Source organism: Pristiophorus japonicus, chromosome 2 (assembly GCF_044704955.1).
Source record: "Pristiophorus japonicus isolate sPriJap1 chromosome 2, sPriJap1.hap1, whole genome shotgun sequence".
In the NCBI taxonomy this organism is placed as follows: Eukaryota; Metazoa; Chordata; class Chondrichthyes; family Pristiophoridae; genus Pristiophorus; species Pristiophorus japonicus.
Genome location: NC_091978.1, coordinates 331,546,421 through 331,568,404, shown reverse-complemented (window position 1 = coordinate 331,568,404; position 21,984 = coordinate 331,546,421). Strand labels below are relative to the sequence as shown.

The following is a 21,984-nucleotide window of genomic DNA, read 5'->3' as shown; positions in this document are numbered from 1 at the left end:
CAGCAGGCGGTGAAGGCAGCAAATGGTATGTTGGCCTTCATAGCTGGGGGATTTGAGAAGAGGAGCAGGGAGGTCTTACTGCAGTTGTACAGGGCCTAGGTGAGGCCTCACCTGGAATATTGTGTTCAGTTTTAGTTATGTATTGTCCATGTACATTAAATGTATAGTTACAATGGTGCGCCACAAGGGGCACTGTGGTGGGAGACCCGAAAGTACCTGCGAGACAGAGTATAAAAGGCTGCCCACCACACCTGAGGGGCACTCTGGAGTTACACAATAAAGGACCAAGGTCACAGCAGTTACTACAACACCAGACTGTGTGGAGTCAGTGATTTGAGTGCTACATACATCACAGTTTTGGTCTCCTAATCAGAGGAAGGACGTTTTTACTATTGAGGGAGTGCAGCGAAGGTTCACCAGACTGATTCCCGGGATGGCAGGACTGACATATGAAGAAAGACTGGATCCACTGGGCTTGTATTCACTGGAGTTTAGAAAGATGAGAGGGGATCTCATAGAAACATAAAATTCTGATGGGACTGGACAGGTTAGCCACAGGAAGAATGTTCCCGATGTTGGGGAAGTCCAGAACCAGGAGACATAGTCTAAGGATAAGGGATAAGCCATTTAGGACTGAGATGAGGAGAAACTTCTTCACCCAGAGAGCTGTTAACCTGTGGAATATCCTACTGCAGAAAGTTGTAGATGCCAGTTCATTGGATATATTCAAGAGGGAATTAGATATGACCATTACAGCTAAAGGGATCAAGGGGTATGGAGAGAAAGCAGGAAAGGTGAATGATCAGCCATGATCTTATTGAATGGTGGTGCAGGCTCAAAGGACCGAATGGCCTACTCCTGCACCTATTTTCTATGTTTCTATGTTTCAGTGTGGGTGATACCATTAAAAAACTAAGTGGGAAACTTTCGCCAGGTGGAAAAACAGCTGTACTGCCGAGAAAATTGCCGAGAACCCGCCGAAAATGATAGGAAAATCTAGCCCATAGACTGGGTTCTCACAGAATGCTATCCAAGCCATTTGCCATCGCACCACTGGAGTGAAACTTAATGATAGTTATTTCAGGGTCATCTGTTATATTTGGAAAGAATTGATATCGGTTGTGAAGTGGGATTCAGGTTTGAGAGATATATTGAGCAAAACGACTTGATTTTTATTTCAGGGCTGTTTGAGGAAGAAAATTGATGCTCCTTCATATAGGTGGTATGGAAAGGAAGTCCATCGCCAATGATCAGACATGGACTCCGCATGAAGCAATTTTAATGGGGTGAAAGGCCTTTTCTTGGTCGGATCTTAACTTCCTAAGCAAAGGTTCGTGCTTGCATCATCCAGCCTCTTTGGACTCTTCTTCAAAGCTATACTTAATGACACAACTGCCAATGTCCCAGTATTTTCCACTGGGAAATGCTTCAATCGGAGTAGACCCCAAGCCAATAAGACAAAAGGGGAGGTCATGTGAGGTTTTCATTGCAGATGACTGTGCTCTCGAGATGCACACACAAAGATCTGCAGCTCAGCACTGACTGATTTGCTACAGCAGCAAACAACTAAGGCCTTATTAAACCTGAAGAAAACAGAGGTCATTTGTCAGCCAGCCCCAGGAAAGCAGAACACCAAACCAACCATCACCATTGGTAAAACAGAACTAAATACTGTCAACTAGTATATCAATCTGAATAGCATCTTGCCAAATGATTCACTGCTATACCACTGTCAAGTGATGCACTACTGTCTGCTTGGCTTACGCATTTGGTAGCATTCTTGCCTCTAAATCAGAAGGTTGTGGTTTTAAGCCCCAATTCATTAATTGAGTGCTCGGTTTAGTGCTGAAAGATGAGCCATTCTTAGGATGAAAAGTTAAACTGAGTTAAACCTCTGCCTCTTAGTGGTTCATGTGAATGTTAAAAATCCCATGCAGTAAATGAAGAGAGCAAGGAGAGATCCTGACCAACATTCTACCCTCAATCAAATACCACTGAAAAATAGATTAATTGGTCTGTCATCTGTTTTTTGTGGGACAATGCTGTATGCAAATGGCTGCCACATGTGTGAGGAGGACACAAAAAATCTGCAAAAGGAGAGAGACAGGCTAAGTGAGTGGGCAAAAATTTGGCAGATGGAGTATAATGTTGGAAAGTGTGAGGTCATGAACTTTGGCAGAAAAAAAAAATCAAAGGGCAAGTTATTATTTAAATGGAGAAAGATCGCAAAGTGCTGCAGTACAGCGGGACCTGGGGGTACTTGTACATGAAACACAAAAGGATAGTAGGATAGTATGCAAGTACAGCAAGTGATCAGGAAGGCTAATGGAATCTTGGCCTTTATTGCAAAGGGAATGGAGTATAAAAGCAGGGAAGTCTTGCTACAGCTATATAAGGTATTGGTGAGGCCACACCTGCAATACAGTGTGCAGTTTTGGTTTCCATATTTCCATACTTCCTTTGGAGGCAGTTCAGAGAAGGTTCACTAAGTTGATTCTGGGGATGAGGAGGTTGACTTGAGAAAAGGTTGAGTAGGTTGGGCTTCTACTCTTGGAATTCAGAAGATTGAGAGGTGATCTTATCAAAACGTATAAAGATTATGAGGGGGCTTGACCAGTGGATGCAGAGAGGATGTTTCCACTGATGGGGGAGACTAGAATTAGAGGACATGATCTTAGAATAAGGGGCCGCCCATTTAAAACTGAGATGAGAAGAAATTTCTTCTCAGAAGATTGTAAATCTGTAGAATTCACTGCCTCAAAGTGCTGTGGAAAGTGGGACATTGAATAAAGTTAAGACAGAAATAGACAGTTTCTTAAATGTTAAGGGGTTAGGGGAGCGGATGGGAAAGTGGAGCTGAGTCCATGATCAGATCAGCCATGATCTTATTGAATGGCGGAGCAGGCTCGAGGGGCCGTATGGCCTACTCCTGCTCCTATTTCTTGTGTTCTTATTCACCTGCAGTGATTGGCTGTGGGACATTTCTGAGAGGCATGATAAGGTGTTATTAATTAAGAAAGAACTTGTGTTTATACAAACATCATATCAGATAAGCCAGCTCTATGTTTGGAAGATTTATAAGGGTGTCTGGAACCAACAGTAGAATCAAGCTCTTAAAGCTGGAAGTGTTGTATTTATCATCCTCCGAGGTGGATGAGAGTCCTGGACAGGTTACCACCATCATTTGGTAGTTTTATAAGTTCTACCTCCAACATCTGAAGAAAATGATCAACGGCAAGATCCGCAAATTGTGGCAAGACCATGGGCATTGAGGCTATGTTGATACAAGTACAGCTTCTCCGGTCAGGACTCCAGAAAGCCAAAAAAGATCCTGTACAAGTTGGAACAGCACAGGGGAAGTAGGGTGGATAATCAAAGAGATACAAGAATATGCTGTAGCACAGCCTCAAGCTATGTAATATCATTGTTGACAGCCGGGAAAATCTTGCAGCTGATCACGTTATAAACAATACATGGCAGTGTTAGTCTGTTCAACCATCAGCCGGTGATCTCCTGAAGAAGTGGCAACAAAAAACATTAACAGCAGCAGCCTGTTGATTCCAGATGGCTGCTTGTGTCTGAAGTGTGTCAGACAGTTCGTCTCCCTTCTACTTACCTCGACAGTTATCAGCAGAGTCATCAGGACTGATTTTCTATCCAACTAGGATCATTATCTTGGAATAAAAAGCATTACTACTACCAGTCCTCTAGTGCTTTGCTCAAAGAGTCATTCTTCATATTTAAACTTAGATTGCAAGAATTGGCCAGCTATTCACTGTGTAGGACATGATCATTAAGGCTAAGTCTGATGTCATCCAACTCAAAGCATTTTCCAGGAAAGTTAATCAATAGAATCCAAAAGTTGACACACTCTCTGACTTTCCTATTCACCAGCTCAAAAGGTGCTGAAGACAATTGTCATAACCAAATCAGCAAAAATATTGAACAGAAATATAATCTATGGCAGGTGTGGCTTTAAAAATGTTATTTATCCATGAAATACATTATCCTTTGCATTATCACTCCATAAGCAGAGTGTCTGGAAAAAATGCTTTTTATATTGTGCAACAATACTATCAGTAACGCAAAATCCCTTATGTAATATTTTATGTCATCTTTGCAAAGTATTTCTGTGCAATCAGTTCCAGTCCATACAGTTCTAAAATAACAAGTGACTGTTCAGAAGTTGCAGTAGTGGTTTCTTGGAGCACTTCAGAAAGACACTAGCTTGATCACAATTCCAAGTTACCCAAGTACTGCAGCAAATTAATCCGCTACCTTTAACTATCATTTTAACTAGGGACAAGGGAGCAACCTCAGAGCAAAATGAACTACACCCAACAAATCCAAAACTTCCCATAACAGGGAAGATTGCTGTCTCTTTTGACTGAGAAGTTATAAGACAACCTAGTTCCACATTTCAATTGCACTGTGTTGATAAAAAACATTATTTCCTCCAGAAAGCTTTGTTTGGAGCTCACCTGATGAAATCTCACAGTTTTAGCTAGGTGTTTGCATTGCCACTTTTGTTATGACTCCATCGGTTACATTAACACACTGCTTTGAGTTAATCCCTGTATAAATACAGTACATATCTCCTCCAACGTAGACATTATTGAACTCCTGTGCAATGCAACTTTATCACTTCCGGCATTTTGTAAAAGACACGTGATTAGTTTTAAATATTAACCTTTAGCCCTATTTACACAGTAAAAACGAAACAAGTTCAATCTCGCACACTAATCCATTCAGATCTCTGACCTTGTGAAAAAGATCAAACCTAATCGAGAAAAATAGTATGCATGCTTTGACAGAACAATGGAAAAAATAGTGATATACAGTTCGCAATATATCAGGAGCCTTTCTCTCCAAGGTTTCAATCCGAACACAATGGTTCGATTACATCCAGCAAGAGAACTTCAGTGCCTGATGAATTGCTTTTCAACAACTTGCATTTATATCGCATTTTTAACATAGTAAAATGTCACAAGGCACTTCGTAGGAGCATAATCAGACAAAAATTGACACTGGGCCAAAGGAGGAGACATTATATCTTCATCATAAGCAGTCCCTTGAAATCGAGGAAGACTTGCTTCCACTCCTGAAGTGAGTTCTTTGGTGACTGAACAGTCCAATACAAGAGCCACAGATTCTGTCACAGGTGGGACAGATAGTCGTTGAGGGAAGGGGTGGGTGGGACTGGTTTGCCACACACTCTCCGCTGCCTGCGCTTGATTTCTGCATGCTCTCAGTGTTGAGACTAGAGGTGCTCTGCGCCCTCTCGGATGCACTTCCTCCACTTGGGTCAGGGACTCCCAGGTGTCAGTGGGGATGTTGCACTTTATCAGGGAGGCTTTGAGGGCGTCCTTGTATCGTTTCCGCTGCCCACCTTTGGCTCGCCGAAAAGCATGGCCGAACAGATAGGTCTTAAGGAGCGACTTAAAAAGGTGAGAAAGGTGACAAGGTTTAGGGAAGGAATTTCAGAGCTTAAGGCCTAGGCGGCTGAAGACACAGTCGCCAATGGTGGAGTGATGGAAGTGGGTGATGCACAAGAGGCCAGAGTTGGAGGAACAGAGTTCTCAAAGGGCTTTAGGAGGTTAAAGTAAAATTCAGTTACTTAAATAAATCTGGAATATATCAGTAATGGTGACCATGAAACTACCAGATTGTCACAAAAACATATCACTACTGTCCTTTAGGGAAAGAAATCTGCTGTCCTTACCTGGTCTGGCCTATATGTGATTCTAGACCCACAGCAATGTAGTTGACTCTTAACTGTCCTCTAAAATGGCCTAGCAAGTCAATCGGTTGTAAAACAAACCGCTACAAGAAACAATATGAATAACACCAAAGCAAATTACTGCAAATGCTGGAATCTGGAATAAAAACAGGAAATGCTGGAAATCTCAGCAGATCAGGCAGCATCTGTGGAGAGAAAGCAAAGTTAATGTTTCGGGTCGATGACTCTTTGACTATAGAATATGAATAAAAATGGTCAGACCTCCTGGCACCAGCTACGGACATGACAATGAAACACCCAGCCCAGTCAACCCTGCAAAGTCCTCTTCACTAACATCTGTGGACTTGTGCCAACACTGGGAGAGCTGTCCCACAGATTAGTCAAGCAAAAGCCAGACGTAGTCATATTAATGGAATCATACCTTTCAGCCAATGTCCCGGAATCTATCATCACCATCCCTGGGTACGTCCTGTCCCACCAGCAGGACAGACTCACCAGAGATGGTGAAACAGTGGTACACAGTTGGGAGGGAGTTCCCTGAGGGTCCTCAACATTGACTCCATGAAGTTTCATGGCATCAGCTAAAGTATGGGCAAAGAAAACTGCTGATTAACATCCATCACCCTCCCTCAGTTGATGAATCAGTACTCCTCCATGTTGAGCACCACTTGGAAGAAGCACAGAGTAGCAAGGGCACAGAATGTACTCTGGGTGGGAGATTCAATGTCCATCACCAAGAGTGACTCGGTAGCACCACTACTAACTGAGCCCTGAAGAATATAGCAGCCAGACTGGGCCTGCAGCAGGTGGTGAGAAAACCAACAGAAGGGAAAAACCTCCTTGACCTCGTACTCACAAATGCATCTCTCCATAACAGTTTTGGTAGCAGTGACCATGCCTTGTGTAGGCGAAGTCACATCATCACACTAGGACACCCTACCACCGTGCTAAATGGGATGGATTCAGAACAGATCTAGCAGCTCAAAAGTGGGCATCCATGAGGCGCTGTGGGTCATCAGCAGCAGAATTGTATTCAACCACAATCTGTAACCTCATGACCGAGCATATCCCTCACTCTATCATTACCATCAAGTCAGGTGACCAACTCTGCTTCAATAAGGAGTGTAGAAGAACATGCCATCAGCAGCACCAGGCATACCTAACACTGAGGTGCCAACCTGGGGAAGCTGCAACACATGCATGCTGAACAACAGAAGCAGCAGGCTATGGCTAGAGCTAGGCGATCCGACAATCAACGGATCAGATCAAAGTTCTGCAGTCTTTCCACATCCAGTCGTGAATGGTGGTGGACCATTAAGCAACTGACAGGAGGAGGAGGCTCCAAGAATATCCCCATCTTAAATGATGGTGGAGCCCAGCACGTGAGTGCAAAAGACAAGGATGAAGCTTTTGCAACCAGCTTCAGCCAGAAGTGCCGAGTGGATGATCCATCTCGGACTGCTCCTGAGGTCCCCATCATCAAATTACAACATGCTGCCGGTGTAGAGGGACCTGGGGGTCCTTGTGCATGAATCCCAAAAAGTTAGTTTGCAGGTGCAGCAGGTAATCAGGAAGGTGAATGGAATGTTGGCCTTCATTGCGAGAGGGATGGAGTACAAAAGCAGGGAGGTCCTGCTGCAACTGTACAGGGTATTGGTGAGGCTGCACCTGGAGTACTGCGTGCAGTTTTGGTCACCTTACTTAAGGAAGGATATACTAGCTTTGGAAGGGGTACAGAGACAATTCACTAGGCTGGTTCCAGAGATGAGGGGGTTACCTTATGAGGATAGATTGAGTAGACTGGGTCTTTACTCATTGGAGTTCAGATGGATGAGGGGTGATCTTATAGAAACATTTAAAATAATGAAGGGGATAGACAGGATAGAGGCAGAGAGGTTGTTTCCACTGGTCGGGGAGACTAGAACTAGGGGGCACAGCCTCAAAATACGGGGGAGCCAATTTAAAACCGAGCCGAGAAGAAATTTCTTCTCCAAAAGGGTTGTGAATCTGGAATTCTCTACCCAAGGAAGCAGTTGAGGCTAGCTCATTGAATGTATTCAAATCACAGAGAGATAGATTTTTAACCAATAAGGGAATTAAGGGTTATGGGGAGCGGGCGGGTAAGTGGAACTGAGTCCATGGCCAGATCAGCCATGATCTTGTTGAATGGCGGAGCAGGATCGAGGGGCTAGATGGCTTACTTCTGTTCCTAATTCTTATGTTCTATCACAGTAGCAAGACTTCAGTAAATTCAATTCAATCCTTGTGTTATCAAGATATGGCCGAGTACGTTGGCTACAGCAAAGGCTATGGGCCCCAACAATAACCTGGCTGTCGTGCTGAAGACTTATGCTCCAGAACTAGCCAAACTGTTCCAGTACAGCTACAACACCGGCATCTACCAGACAATGTGGAAACTGCCCAGGTATGTCCTGTTCACAACAATCAAGACATGCAACCTGGCCAATTATCGCCCCATCAGCCTACTCTCAATCAGCAGCAAAGTGATGGAAGGGGGTTGTCGACAGTGCTACCAAGCGATGCTCAGTTTGGGTTCTGCCGAGACACTTGGCTCCAGACCTTGTTACAGCCTTGTCTAAATAAGGACAAGAGAGCTGAATTCCAGAGGTGAGGCGAGAATGACTGCCCTTGACATCAAGGCAGCATTTGACAGTGTGTGACATCAAGGAGCACTAGTAAAAGTGAAGTCAATGGGAATCTGAGGGAAAGCCTCTCCACTGACTGGCATCTGACAACCACAACCATCTTCCTTTTTGTGCTGGTTTTGATTCCAATCATATCAGCAACTCCTGAGATAATGAAGCAGTCCGTGCCCGCATGCAACAAGACCTGGATGGCATTCAGGCTTGAGCTGATAAATGGCAAGTAACAGTCACACTACAGAAGTGCCAGGCAATGACTATCTCCAACAAGAGTGTCTAATCACCGCCCCTTAACATTCAGTGACATTACCATCACCAAATTCCCCATCAACATCCTGATGGTCACCATCGACCAGAAACTTAACTGGACCAACCACATAAATACTGTGGTTACAAGAGCAGATCAGAGGCTGGGTATTCTGTGGTGAGTGTCCCACCTCCTGACTCCCCAAAGCCTTGCCACTATCTACAAGGCACAAGTCAGGAGTGTGATGGAATACTTGCCTGGATGAGTGCAGCTCCAACAACACTCCAGAAGCTCATCATCCAGGACAAACAAGCCCAATTGATTGGCACCCCATCCACCGCCATAAACATTCACTCCCTCCATCACCAATGTACCATAGCTACAGTGTGTACCATCTACAAGATGCACTGCAGCAACTCGCCAAGGCTTCTTTGACAGCACCTCCCAAACCCACAACCTCTACCACCTAGAAAGACACGGGCAGCAGTCGCATGGTAACACCATTAACTCCAAGTTCCCTTCCAAGTCACACACCATCCAGACTTGGAAATATATCACCGTAAGTTCATTGTCACTGGGTCAAAATCCTGGAACTCCCTCCCTAATAGCACTATGGGAGTACCTTCACCAGTTCAAGAAAGCATCCACCATCACCTTCTCAAGGGCAATTAGGGATCAGCAATAAATGCTGGCCTTGCCAGCGATGCCCACATCCCAAGAACAATTTTTTTTTTAAATTGTGAATAGTTGAGGTCCAAGCATAGATCCTTGTGGGACACCACTAGTCACTTCCTTCCAAATTCTAGTACATACCCATTATCCCTACTCTGTCTTCTACCACTTAACCAATCTCCTAACCAGGTCAATAATTTGCCTTCAACTCCTTAACCTTTAATTTTAGCTTATGTGGAACCTTATTAAATGCCTCTGGAAGTCCATATAAACTACATCCATAGACATTGCCCTGGTTATTACTTTATTTACTTCCTCAAAAAAATGCAATTAGGTTTGTTAAACATGTCTCACCCTTTACAAATCCATGTTGGCTCTCTCAAATCTCTCCAAGTGCTCAGCCACTCTGTCCTTATAGATTCCAATAACTTCCCCACAACAGATGTTGGACTAACAGGCCTATAAATTCCTGGTTTTTCTCTCTCTCACCTTTCTTAAATAATGGAGTTACATCAACAATTTTCCAATATAAAAGGCAAATTTCCTGAATTGAGCACACTTTGGAAGATTAAAAGGTAAAGCATTTTCAATTTCCTCACCTATTTCCTTTAAAACCCTGAGGTGGAAACCTTCAGGTCCTTCAATGGTTCAGTTGATCTTTTCCTGTCTGACATGTCTGTCTGTTTGTATGAGCGTGGCTTGCGTGGTAGTGCCATTTGAGTTAGTTATCGATTGTGTCTGACACTATAAACTTTTATAAAAGAGCTGAAAACTTCTTTGCAAAACAGATGTAGTGTCTGCTTTAGTAAGTACTCAAAATAGAAGCAAGATGGTGATGTTACTATCATATTAGTTTTAACCCCTTCCCATACAGTAACCATACCCTTTTAATTCAAGACTATTCATAATTAAATAATTTAACAAACGAAATGATACAGACTGCACTATGGAGTTAACTTTGTACAGCTTATGCTGGTTTGCACTCAGAGCTCATGGCTTTGAGAAGTATCATGGCAGTGCAAAGAGGATGGATGTCGGCTCTGAACAAACCACTGACCTCCCCTACCTTCAGGTCACTCAAATACAACAGGTAACTACGTGGAAACTTAAGGGGGTAGAATTTGACCAGTACAGATTTCTGGCGAACTCACCAGAGGTGCGCCACTTTTGTCCGCCTCGAAGTGCTCCAAAAATCTTCGGGCAGAGTTTGGCCACTCTCTAGCCTCTCCTCGATGGTGGCGTAGCGTGGCCACTGGATTCGGGAGCGGAGCCAGGACCTCTGCACATACACGCTAGAGAGTGCGAGCGCAAACGCAGTAAGCTCCTAGCCCCCAGACGCTGTGTGGGAGGGGCTGAAGTGCGCCGCCCCTATCCCTGGCCGAATGGTCTCCCACATCGGCGGCCCGGGCTGTGTTTTGGTAGGACTTCTATTTTTTGTGTTAGATTGATTGATTGATTGCTTATTACTTTGGTCTTGGTGCTTTAGGTGCAGGGTTCCTTCTATTTTTTATTTGTTAATTAATTGCTTATGACTTTTTGTGCTTTGTAAGTCTTGGTACTAGGTGCAGGTCCTCTCAGCTTCCTTGTATTTTTTTTTATTTGTTACTGAATGCTTATTTTTGTGCTTCAGCATGTACTTAGCTGCACTGATTTCTTAACTCTCCACAAGGGTTTTCTATGCGGGCCACAAACGGCCACATACACTGGCCTAAGTTAGTTTGGAGCAACTTATAGCTGTCCAAACAGGCTTAAATGGCCAAAACAGGCGTAGGCGACAGTAATGACCCCTTTTGAAAGAAAATCCTAACTAACTCACGTACACTGGCGCAAATTAAATGTGCAGAATGTGGATTTTTAAGATATTCCAGAAAAATCAAGTTGCTCCAAAAAAATGGAGCAACTTCTTGACCAAATTTGGGCCCAAGGTCACCACATCAGCATTCTTTCATCCATACCCTTAGAACTGGATATAAAAGGGCCAGATCTGCAGAACTGTAAACAAGACCATCACCCAAATTCAGGCTATACATGATGAGAAACTGGCTGTTTATCCACTTCTGCAAAGCTCTCGAGTTCAGCATTTTCTTTTGAATCTGGAGCACAGCAGGTACACAATTATTTCACTACCATGTGATGAAAATAAATCGCAGGAAAACGTCCCTTTAATAATGCTATGCTCTTTCTGCTCTTCGGTTTACAAATAACGAAAAATGCCGAGTTATTCCAACAAGAAGTTAATAAAATGACAGTACAAGAAACATGATATTTTTGCTGACATCACCACAAGCTGGGAATAAAAATGTTTCTTAATTAAACTGGAATCAAAGAGTCCATGAAATAAATCTCTTTTGGAATGAAGGAGGGTGTGGATAAATCTGCAGCGAAATTTGTCATTCAGATTAATAGAATGTTTTTTTCCCCAGACTGGAGAACGTCAGTGCTTTGCATACGTTTGTGAGATTCAATTATTACTGCTCGACAAGGTAACTGCACAATATTAAATACAGAGGAACACCACTGAGGCTAAACATGGACTGCCTCTCATCTGATGTACTGTGCCAGATTTATGGTAATCTGTTTAACTCAATGTAGTGGCACAGACTGCCAGCTGAGTAAATGTATATTAATAGTCTGCTTGAATACTTTACAAAACAAATTTGACATTTTCAGGCTTTACATTTTTATGTATCTAGAAGATGTGTTTCACTAAAAAGGAGTTAAATACTCACAGTTTCTTGGGATTTCTCCTTGACATCGTAGACTGTTAGCTTCACCCGCGTCTCCTCATAAATGGGATAGCCCGGTGGGAAAGTAGCACCAGTCAAAAACACTGGATCTCTTGTTCCCTATGTGCCACAAGCAAACAGGCCTGTCTCAGTAAGCTAACAGCTGTGCACAGGGTAGCATAGAAAAAAAGACAGACGAATGTACCAAAAATAAAAAGCTGCAACTCAATAAAAAGCAGCTGAATCGGGAAAAACCACTCCGTATTAATAGCATTACCTCCAGTCTTTATAGACTCACAATCATCCTGAAATCCATCATTACACAAGCAGCAGTTTACCGTGTGTTTAGCAGTGCACTCAGATGAGATACAGTGTTAAGCCCCCACTACACTCACGTGGAATGTTGATTTTAGAATTCTAATTGCACCCACTGTGCGCCTCTGTCTGTTGCTGGCACAACTGTCATTCTAATTTAAAACCCCGCTCAAAAAGGGTTTAGCTCTGTAGCTAGAGGCTTAGGTTCATTTTAATAGCGCTTTTTCCTGGAAGATCAGTAAATGAAATACGGGATCCAATTGGAAAAACAACTCAAGACATGTGACCGTTAGGACATTTACCAGGGCAATATTTTAGTTTTAGCTTCATCGTATCCAAAACCAAATGCTGGCATATTATAAAACACCTGATCTAGTGTGTTTGCTCATTCACTCTCACCTATTATAGCAAAAGACTTTTGGGGTGGCTGGTGAGTCTTTACTCCATTGAAATTATATGCCAGATACAACTTTTACATAACATGCAAATTAGTTCAAATTCACAAAATAAACCTGCAAGATATCAAACCATCCTTCAGTGAGTTACATGGGACTCAATTTTGCCCAAGCCAGTTTTCTGGCATATTGCCAGAGTTATGCCGGGTTTTTAGGGCCAGAAATGTGCCATAAATATTTGTTCAAACTTTCCTCGATCTGTAAATGGAATTGGGAGCCGCGCAGCGTGTCCAGTCGCCTCGGGGGATGGAGCCTGCTGTCTGCGCCGAAAAACAAAGCCAAGCCTTCTGCGCATGCGCGGGAAAAAAAACTTACGTTTTCAACGTCATTCCAATGGATGCGCATGCTCAGTACAGCTCGGATTTGGCAATGTCGATAAGGCTGAGGTAAAGGTGTAAGCCGAGCTTGTTGTGCAGGGGTCAGAAGGTATGAAGATGGTGCCATGCAGGGGCGGCCAGGGAGGGATGATTTGTGGTGGTATATTAAGCCTGCCAATGGGGTTGAATCAGTGTCCGTAGCCAGGATTGAGGGTGTATTTTCGGTGCTGTTTTTAAACATGTCGCTAGGGCTGAGGGAAGGGTGTGGGCTGAGGTTGTTCGGCGGTGGGGGGGCCGGTCAGAGGTTTCGTTTGCGATGGCATCAAGACAGTGCCATGCAAGGGCATCCAGGGGGGGGGCGGGGGGGGATGGTGATTTTGTCTTGGTGAGGGAGGGATTGCACCAGCGCTCCCTGCCCCTAGCCCAGGCCAAAGGGCTTGCCGATCCACTCCCTCGCCCGACCCTGGCCCCGAGTGCACTTCCAGTCTGCTCCCTTCCCCTAACCCAGGCCGAATGGCCTCCTCCAATTTCCTTACCTGCGCCGATTTCTTTAACTCACCGCAAGGTTTTTCTGGAGAGGCCACAAACGCTGGCCTAAGCAGAACTGGAGTAACTCTCAGCTGGCCAAAGTTCCCTAAATGGCCAGAATTGGCGTAGGTGGCTGGTTACACCCCCTTTGGCTGAAAAAAAACTTACCTAAAAAAAATCATAACTGAGTTACGCTGGTGCAAATTGATTGGGGAAACTGGATTTTTAGGCCTAAAAAAGCAGCCTGCTCAAAATAAACGGCTCAAATCACGGGAAAATTGAGCCCATGAAGTCACATTCATCAATACAATTTAATGTAAATATAAAAGTTGAGATTCCACTTTGAGACATTGAAATTTATTTTTGATTTTATTTCTACCAATTTTGACTATTTTTTCCCCCGTTCCTTACATTTCCACAATTTCTCAGGGCAGTGGCACCTCCTAATACCTCACCTCAGTGCCCATCGTTTGTGTAAATGCTGCCAGTGTCACTAGATTTCTCAACCATGGGGAAAGGTCAAAGCTGAACCCAACTTTATGCACACCTGATAGCCACACACACTTTTCAGCAGGGATGGCTAAATAGCCATCAGGAGGGGGAATCCTGGCCATGTTTCCCTTGTCTAGGCCAAGGCCACTGAAGCCATTTGCAGATCTCAGTGGCTGAGCCCAGCTAACTCAGCATAGATGGGTTCAATCCCCCCAAAACCCTTCCTGGTCTACATGATCCAGCTATTTGCTACCTTAACCAGCTGAACCAGAGGGAACCAACAGATAAGTGTTAAGAGATTTATTCTGCAACCACCAGTTTCGTATAATTGTTATGCTACAAATATGTATTTGTTTGTGTACTATTTATTTACAGTGTTGCATATTCAAGCTTTTATTTATTTTCTTTCACTGTTGTTACCTTTCCGCTTAGATCTCCGCCTTGTCTTACACATCCTTTGCAGAGAAAATAAACAATGAAGCCACCCACTACACTGCTCGACATCCATGTCAGTTGACAGGAAACAACACTTTGTGAGGAATGCAGCAACTCATTTTTATTCAACAGTATGGGAATTATTGAAGGATGCAGGTTTATTTGCAAGCTTCTCCTCTGTCCCCACCCACGTTCCCTTAGTATTTAAATGATTCTATGATTAATTCAAACAGAAATATTTATTTCACCCGCTTTCCCTAATGTTCTAACCTTACCCTTCTTCTCCAAAACTTCCTGACTCTTGCTGGGATACAGGTCCAGTGACACTATCAGCCCTTGGGTACCTCACCTAAATGGTTATTCTTTATCTGCATATATAATAAGTGTTGGCAGGTTATTCAACCGTGGAAGATAGCGGGCATCACAGTCTAGCCTGATCCTGTGCTTACCTGATGGTTTACAACAGAGACCACGAACAACCTGAAACATTTCTAATCTGCAAGAGCTCAGCTCCAGCATCTATATTCTCACTATTGCAAAGATGGTTCAATGGATTTAATGAAAGTAACAGCCCAGCTTGTTTGTAACACAGTCTGAGAGAATGGGGGAAAAGAGGATTCTAATTTCGCACTACAGTTGAACATATGCATGCATACAAACCACACTGCAGAATCAAGCTAAACAAGATTCTGTGCACAATAACAGATAATACTAACGCTGTTTACTTTTGCATCATCTATAAATCATAGACACCTTGCAGCTAAACACAGCACATCACAGCAACTATCAGTATCTACAATTCATCTCTAAAATTCATCACCAGTGAACACTGAATACGTTTCATTCCAAGCTGTCATTTATTCACACAGAACAACAATTCTACCAAAAGCAGCACTGTGCAAAGAATACACACATTTATGGATGCATGAACAGAAGGCTATCAGCAACATATTACCCTGTCACAGTCTAGCCTCGCTGCAAAAAATGTAAGTGGGCCTCACTGCCAGTGTGAAATTTGGAAAGATTACAAGGGGCCTGGCTGGCTTTACATAAAGAGACGGAGATACAGTGAAGCATGCTATTTTCAGCCCACTTGTAGCCGAGCAGTCTGCCAATTTGTGACAGATCTCTTATGACAGCTTCTCCCCGTCATTAGGAGCTAATGCTTTACAAAAAAAACTTTTACAGACCTGCACTATGGCGACTCTTGCTTTCGGTTTCCCTCCCACAGAGCTCGGTTGGTCTGCTTAATACTACATTAATACTGAGACTCAACACCATAAGTCATGTGGGCAGATGAAGTGCAATGGCTGTGGAACAGCCCCATTACTCTAATGTAATTTTAATATTTACTTGCTTATGCACACAAAAGCTGCCTTTGTAGGTACACAAATTCTGAGTTGTTTTCATGTGGGAGGAGAGAGCAGTTGTGATGTATTACATAACAGCCAGGATAGCTGGTATTATGAAACAGATATAGCAGCTGGTACAGGTTGGATGCCTACAGTTTATACTGGTGTGCATCCAAATTAGTAGTAAGATGAATTCTACCTCAGTTTGATCAGTTTCAACCTGACAGAGATTTGGCATGTATAAATACAACGTTTATACTGACAAATGGAGTTGGACTTTGGGGTCAGATCCAACTGCTAACTGTCAATTTAAATGGAGTATGGTGTGTCCTAGTAATTATGCTTTGACAAAGCATTGCTTCTAATATCAGTAAGTTGTGATTTCGTCAAGTTGTCAACCATAAAGAGGTACTTGCCCCATGGCCATTGACAGAGTTAGACGGAAGTTTCAGGACACTCTCTCTTGACTCTCACATTAACAGTTTAACATTTGTAGAATAGAATTATTGATTCCTCATTTTTTAAGATTAATGTTAGAAGTGTGTCAAAGAATAAAAGGCACACTTGTGAATTACTCCAAAGCAACTGCAACCAAGACATTTATTTGGCATGGCTGAAGTTGAAAAATGTCTGCAATAGAATAAAATTAAATGGATTAAAAAGGGAAAAAAGTTGGGGGGGGGGGGGGGGGGAAGTACTTTTTATTCAAAGCAGTTCGCCTTTTTATAAGAGAAAATGATATCCATATCTTAATTTGTTTTTTTAAAAAGTCCGTTTCTCATCAGCATAGAGATGCTGTAGTCAGACCTCTTACTGCTAAGCCACCCTGGTAACATCAATTATGGAGAGCCATGAATTCCAAAAGGCCCGAGAGCCTCAGGAAAACATACAAGGTGTTGCTGCTGGGTGCACAAGACCCACGCAATATTAACAGGCCATAAAAGCATGTTGCCAATTGGAGTGTGGGCAGGACCATCATCGGTGTCGTGACCCAGATGCAGGAGGAGAGGCGGCGAGCAGCAGAGGAACGACGAAGTCGGCACCGAGGCGAGAGTTCAGGAGGGTCGGATTCGAGGAGCTGGGGGGGGGTGGAGGGGGGGGTCGTGGCGAGGAGCGGGGGCGGGGTCGTGGCGAGGAGCGGGGGCGGGGTCGTGGCGAGGAGCGGGGGCGGGGTCGGGGTCGTGGCGAGGAGCGGGGGCGGGGTCGTGGCGAGGAGCGGGGGCGGGGTCGTGGCGAGGAGCGGGGGCGGGGTCGTGGCGAAGTCATCTCCAATCGTTTTGGTCAACTATTGCCACTGGACCAAGGCCTTGATCTGTCAAGCCCGTGAGGTGGCTGGTGTGCAACACTCCACGTTAAAACAAGCCACAAACAGTCATCTTCTACCCTTCAAGATGTAGCTCATTGAAACACCTGGGAACTCATCTTTTTTGGGTGTGGAAGTGGGTCATCCTCGACATGAGGGACTGCCTAACAGTATACTCAGCTCTTTACACTTACAGCTCTGCAAGAAAACATATATCACATTATTACATAAAAAAGACCAGAATGATAAAGCTACTTATACCAGCCTCCCGCAAACCCGTGCTCATTGGTGCCTGTGCTGTGTAGGACAGGACTAAATTGAGACACATACTCACTTTATACTGGAGCTGCAACTCTTGTGAATTAGAAGCCAATAGATTCCAAGGTAGTCAGTATAATGGTGCAAAGTAGTTAATTTGGTTAGACATTGCATGTACTTACCTATAAATAACTATCTTATATCTCATCTACAAAGCCTCATTGCCTGTTGTCACATTTTTCTGTCAACTTTGTCAACAGCTGTCTGAAAACCTTAAAAAACAGGATGAGGCCCTATGAGACAAATTTAGGGAGCTAGGAGCGAGATTAAAAAGTAGGACCTCAAAAGTAGTAATCTCAAGATTGCTACCAGTGCCATGTGCTAGTCAGAGTAGGAATCGCAGGATAGCCCAGATGAATACGTGGCTTGAGGAGTGGTGCAAAAAGGGAGGGATTCAAATTCCTGGGACATTGGAACCGGTTCTGGGGAGGTGGGACCAGGACAAACCGGACAGTCTGCACCTGGGCAGGACTCCCGGAACCCATGTCCGAGGGGGAGTGTTTGCTAGTGCTGTTGGGGAGGAGTTAAACTAACATAGCAGGGGGATGGGAACCTATGCAGGGAGACAGAGGGAATTAAATGGAGGCAGAAGCAAAAGATAGAAAGGAGGATAGTAAAAGTGGAGGGCAGAGAAACCCAAGGCAAAAAACAAAAAGGGCCACATTACAGCAAAATTCTAAAAGCGGCAAAGTGTGTTAAAAAGACAAGCCTGAAGGCTCTGTGCCTCAATACGAGGAGTATTCGGAATAAGGTGGACGAATTAACTGCGCAGACAGCAGTTAACGGGTATGATGTAATTGGCATCACGGAGACATGGCTCCAGGGTGACCAAGGCTGGGAACTCAACATCCAGGGGTATTCAACATTTAGGAAGGATAGGCAAAGAGGAAAAGGAGGCGGGGTGGTGTGGCTGGTTAAAGAGGAAATTAATGCAATAGTAAGGAGGGACATTAGCCTGGATGATGTGGAATCGGTATGGGTGGAGCTGCAGAATACCAAAGGGCGGAAACGCTAGTGGGAGTTGTGTACAGACCACCAAACAGTAGTAGTGAGGTTGGGGACAGCATCAAACAAGAAATAAGGGATGTGTGCAATAAAAGGTACAGCAGTTATCATGGGTGACTTTAATCTACATATCGATTGGGCTAACCAAACTGGTAGCAATGCAGTGGAGGAGAATTTCCTGGAGTGTATTAGGGATGGTTTTCTAGACCAATATGTCGAGGAACCAACCAGAGAGCTGGTCATCCTAGACTGGGTGATGTGTAATGAGAAGGAACTAATTAGCAACCTTGTTGTGCGAGGCCCATTGGGGAAGAGTGACCATAATATGGTAGAATTCTTTAAGATGGAGAGTGACACAGTTAATTCGGAAACTAGGGTCCTGAACTTAAGGAAAGGTAACTTCGACGGTATGAGGTGTGAATTGTCTAGAATAGACTGGCAAAGGATACTTAAAGGGTTGACAGTGGATAAGCAATGGCAAACATTTAAAGATCACATGGATGAACTTCAGCAATTGTACATCCCTGTCTGGAGTAAAAATAAAACGGGGAAGGTGGCTCAACCATGGCTAACAAGGGAAATTAAGGATAGTGTTAAAACTAAGGAAGAGGCATATAAATTGGCTAGAAAAAGTAACAAACCTGAGGACTGGGAGAAATTTAGAATTCAACAGAGGAGGACTAAGGGTTTAATTAAGAGGGGGAAAATAGAGTACGAGAGGAAGCTTGCAGGAAACATAAAAACTGACTGCAAAAGCTTCTATAAATATGCGAAGAAAAAAAGATTAATGTACATCCCTTGCAGTCGGATTCAGGTGAATTTAAAATGGGGAACAAAGAAATGGCAGACCAATTGAACAAATACTTCGGTTCTGCATTCACGAAGGAAGACATAAATAACCTTCCGAATGTACTAGGGGACAGTGGGTCTAGTGAGAAGGAGGAACTGAAGGATATCCTTATTAGGCGGGAAATTGATGGGATTAAAGGCAGATATATCCCCGGGGCCTGATAGTCTGCATCGCAGAGTACTTAAGGAAGTGGCCCTAGAAATAGTGGATGCATTAGTGATCATTTTTCAACAGTCTATCGACTCTGGATCAGTTCCTATGGACTGGAGGGTAGCTAATGTAACACCACTTTTTAAAAAAGGAGGGAGAGAAAACGGGTAATTACAGACCAGTTAGCTTGACATCAGTAGTGGGGAAAATGTTGGAATCAATCATTAAGGATGAAATAGCAGTGCATTTGGAAAGCAGTGACAGGATCGGTCCAAGTCAGCATGGATTTATGAAAGGGAAATCATGCTTGACGAATCTTAAATTTTTTGAGATGTAACTAGCAGAGTGGACAAAGGAGAACCAGTGGATGTGGTGTATTTGGACTTTCAAAAGGCTTTTGACAAGGTCCCACACAAGAGATTGGTGTGCAAAATCAAAGCGCATGGTATTGGGGGTAATGTACTGACGTGGATAGAGAACTGGTTGGCAGACAGGAAGCAGAGAGTTGGGATAAATGGATCCTTTTCAGAATGGCAGGCAGTGACTAGTGGAGTGCCGCAGGGCTCAGTGCTGGGACCCCAGCTCTTTACAATATACATTAACGATTTGGATGAAGGAATTGAGTGTAATATCTCCACGTTTGCAGAGGACACTAAACTGGGTGGCAGTGTGAGCGGTGAGGGGGATGCTAAGAGATTGCAGGGTGACTTGGACAGGTTAGGTGAGTGGGAAAATGCATGGCAGATGCAGTATAATGTGGATAAATGTGAGGTTATCCATTTTGGGGGCAAAAACACGAAGGCAGAATATTATCTGAATGGCGGCAGATTAGGAAAAGGGGAGATGCAACGAGAGCTGGGTGTCATGGTACATCAGTCATTGAAGGTTGGCATGCAGGTACAGCAGGCGGTGAAGGCGGCAAATGGTATGTTGGCCTTCATAGCTAGGGTATTTGAGTACAGGAGCAGGGAGGTCTTACTGCAGTTATACAGGGCCTTAGTGAGGCCTCATCTGGAATATTGTGTTCAGTTTTGGTCTCCTAATCTGAGGAAGGACGTTCTTGCTATTGAGAGAGTGCAGCGAAGGTTCACCAGACTGATTCCAGGGATGGCTGGACTGACATACGAGGAGAGACTGGATCAACTGGCCTTTATACACTGGAGTTTAGAAGGATGAGAGGGGATCTCATAGAAACATAACATTCTGACAGGACTGGACAGGTTAGATGCGGGAAGAATGTTCGCAATGTTGGGTAAGTCCAGAACCAGGGGACATAGTCTTAGGATTAGGGGTAGGCCATTTGGGACTGAGAAGAGGAGAAACTTCTTCATTCAGAGAGTTGTTAACCTGTGGAATCCCCTGCCGCAGAGACTTGTTGATGCCAGTTCATTGGATATATTCAAGTGGGAGTTAGATATGGCCCTTATGGCTAAGGGGATCAAGTGGGTATGGAGAGAAAGCAGGAAAGGGGTACTGAGCCATGATCTGATTGAATGGTGGTGCAGGCTCGAAGGGCCGAATGGCCTGCTCCTGCACCTATTTTCTATGTTTCTATTCTTCTTTAATTGAAATTTATACGAGCCAAAATAAAAGCATCACTGTTCAGGATTCTTTTCCCCATTAGAAAGACTTGGATATAAATTAGTTTAAAAGTATTCTGAGCAAAAGTTGCCTAAAAAGGTGTTGGAGTTTGGGACAGCCCTATGCGGTGTTGGGATTCTGTAAGCAGACAAATGGTAATTACTATGCAAAATGGAAAGTGATTTCTTTGAGACTAAAGATTTGGCGATATGTTAGCGGTATCTGGTCATTCAGGAAGACATCTAGATCCTTGGTGTTGGCAGACTCTTATGCTTTCTGTGGGTGAGGGAGAGGAGCTTTTAAAAACACCAAGACACAGACACCAAAAAGTTATTTCAGCTCCAGAAGTCTGCAAAGGGAGGGAACTGCTATCCTGAGGGTACAGTATAGGAGGAAATAGTGGGTGGAAATTGATCCTCATTGGGACTGTTTTCCGGGTGTAAAATGGGAACGACAAGAACCAATTCTGGGGCACAAGCTGCTGCACCCGACCAGCACCTGGCATACATGTGGCATCATCCCAGACGTCCGTGATGCCTGCCTGAAATAGGCATCAGTCTCCTCCTTTGCAAATCAGAGGGTTAAGAACATAAGAATTAGGAAGAGTAGGCATTCGGCCTGAAGCCTGCTCCACCAATGAGATCCTGGCTGATTATCTACCTCAACTCCATTTTCCTGCACTATTGCCACATCCCTTGATTCCCTTAATATCCAAAAATCTATCAATCTTGAATATACTCAAAGACGAACCTCCACAGCCCTCTGGTCGAGAATTCCAAAGATTCACCACCCTCTGAGTGAAGAAGTTTCTCCTCATCTCAGTCCTAAATGACCG

General features: G+C 43.9%; 1 protein-coding gene across 5 annotated transcripts in view; it reads right to left on the bottom strand.

Annotated features, from left to right (window-relative positions):
• Nucleotides 1–21,984, bottom strand: part of inpp4b (inositol polyphosphate-4-phosphatase type II B) — a 697,459-nt gene that overhangs the window by 521,509 nt on the left and 153,966 nt on the right. For 2 of the 5 annotated variants that reach the window (XM_070872076.1, XM_070872113.1), the window contains exon 6: nt 12,052–12,168. The exons of the other annotated variants lie outside the window; for them this stretch is intronic. In XM_070872076.1, coding sequence (XP_070728177.1) covers nt 12,052–12,168 — 117 coding nt within the window. The remainder of the gene's footprint in view (nt 1–12,051; nt 12,169–21,984) is intronic. 5 annotated transcript variants of the gene reach the window in all.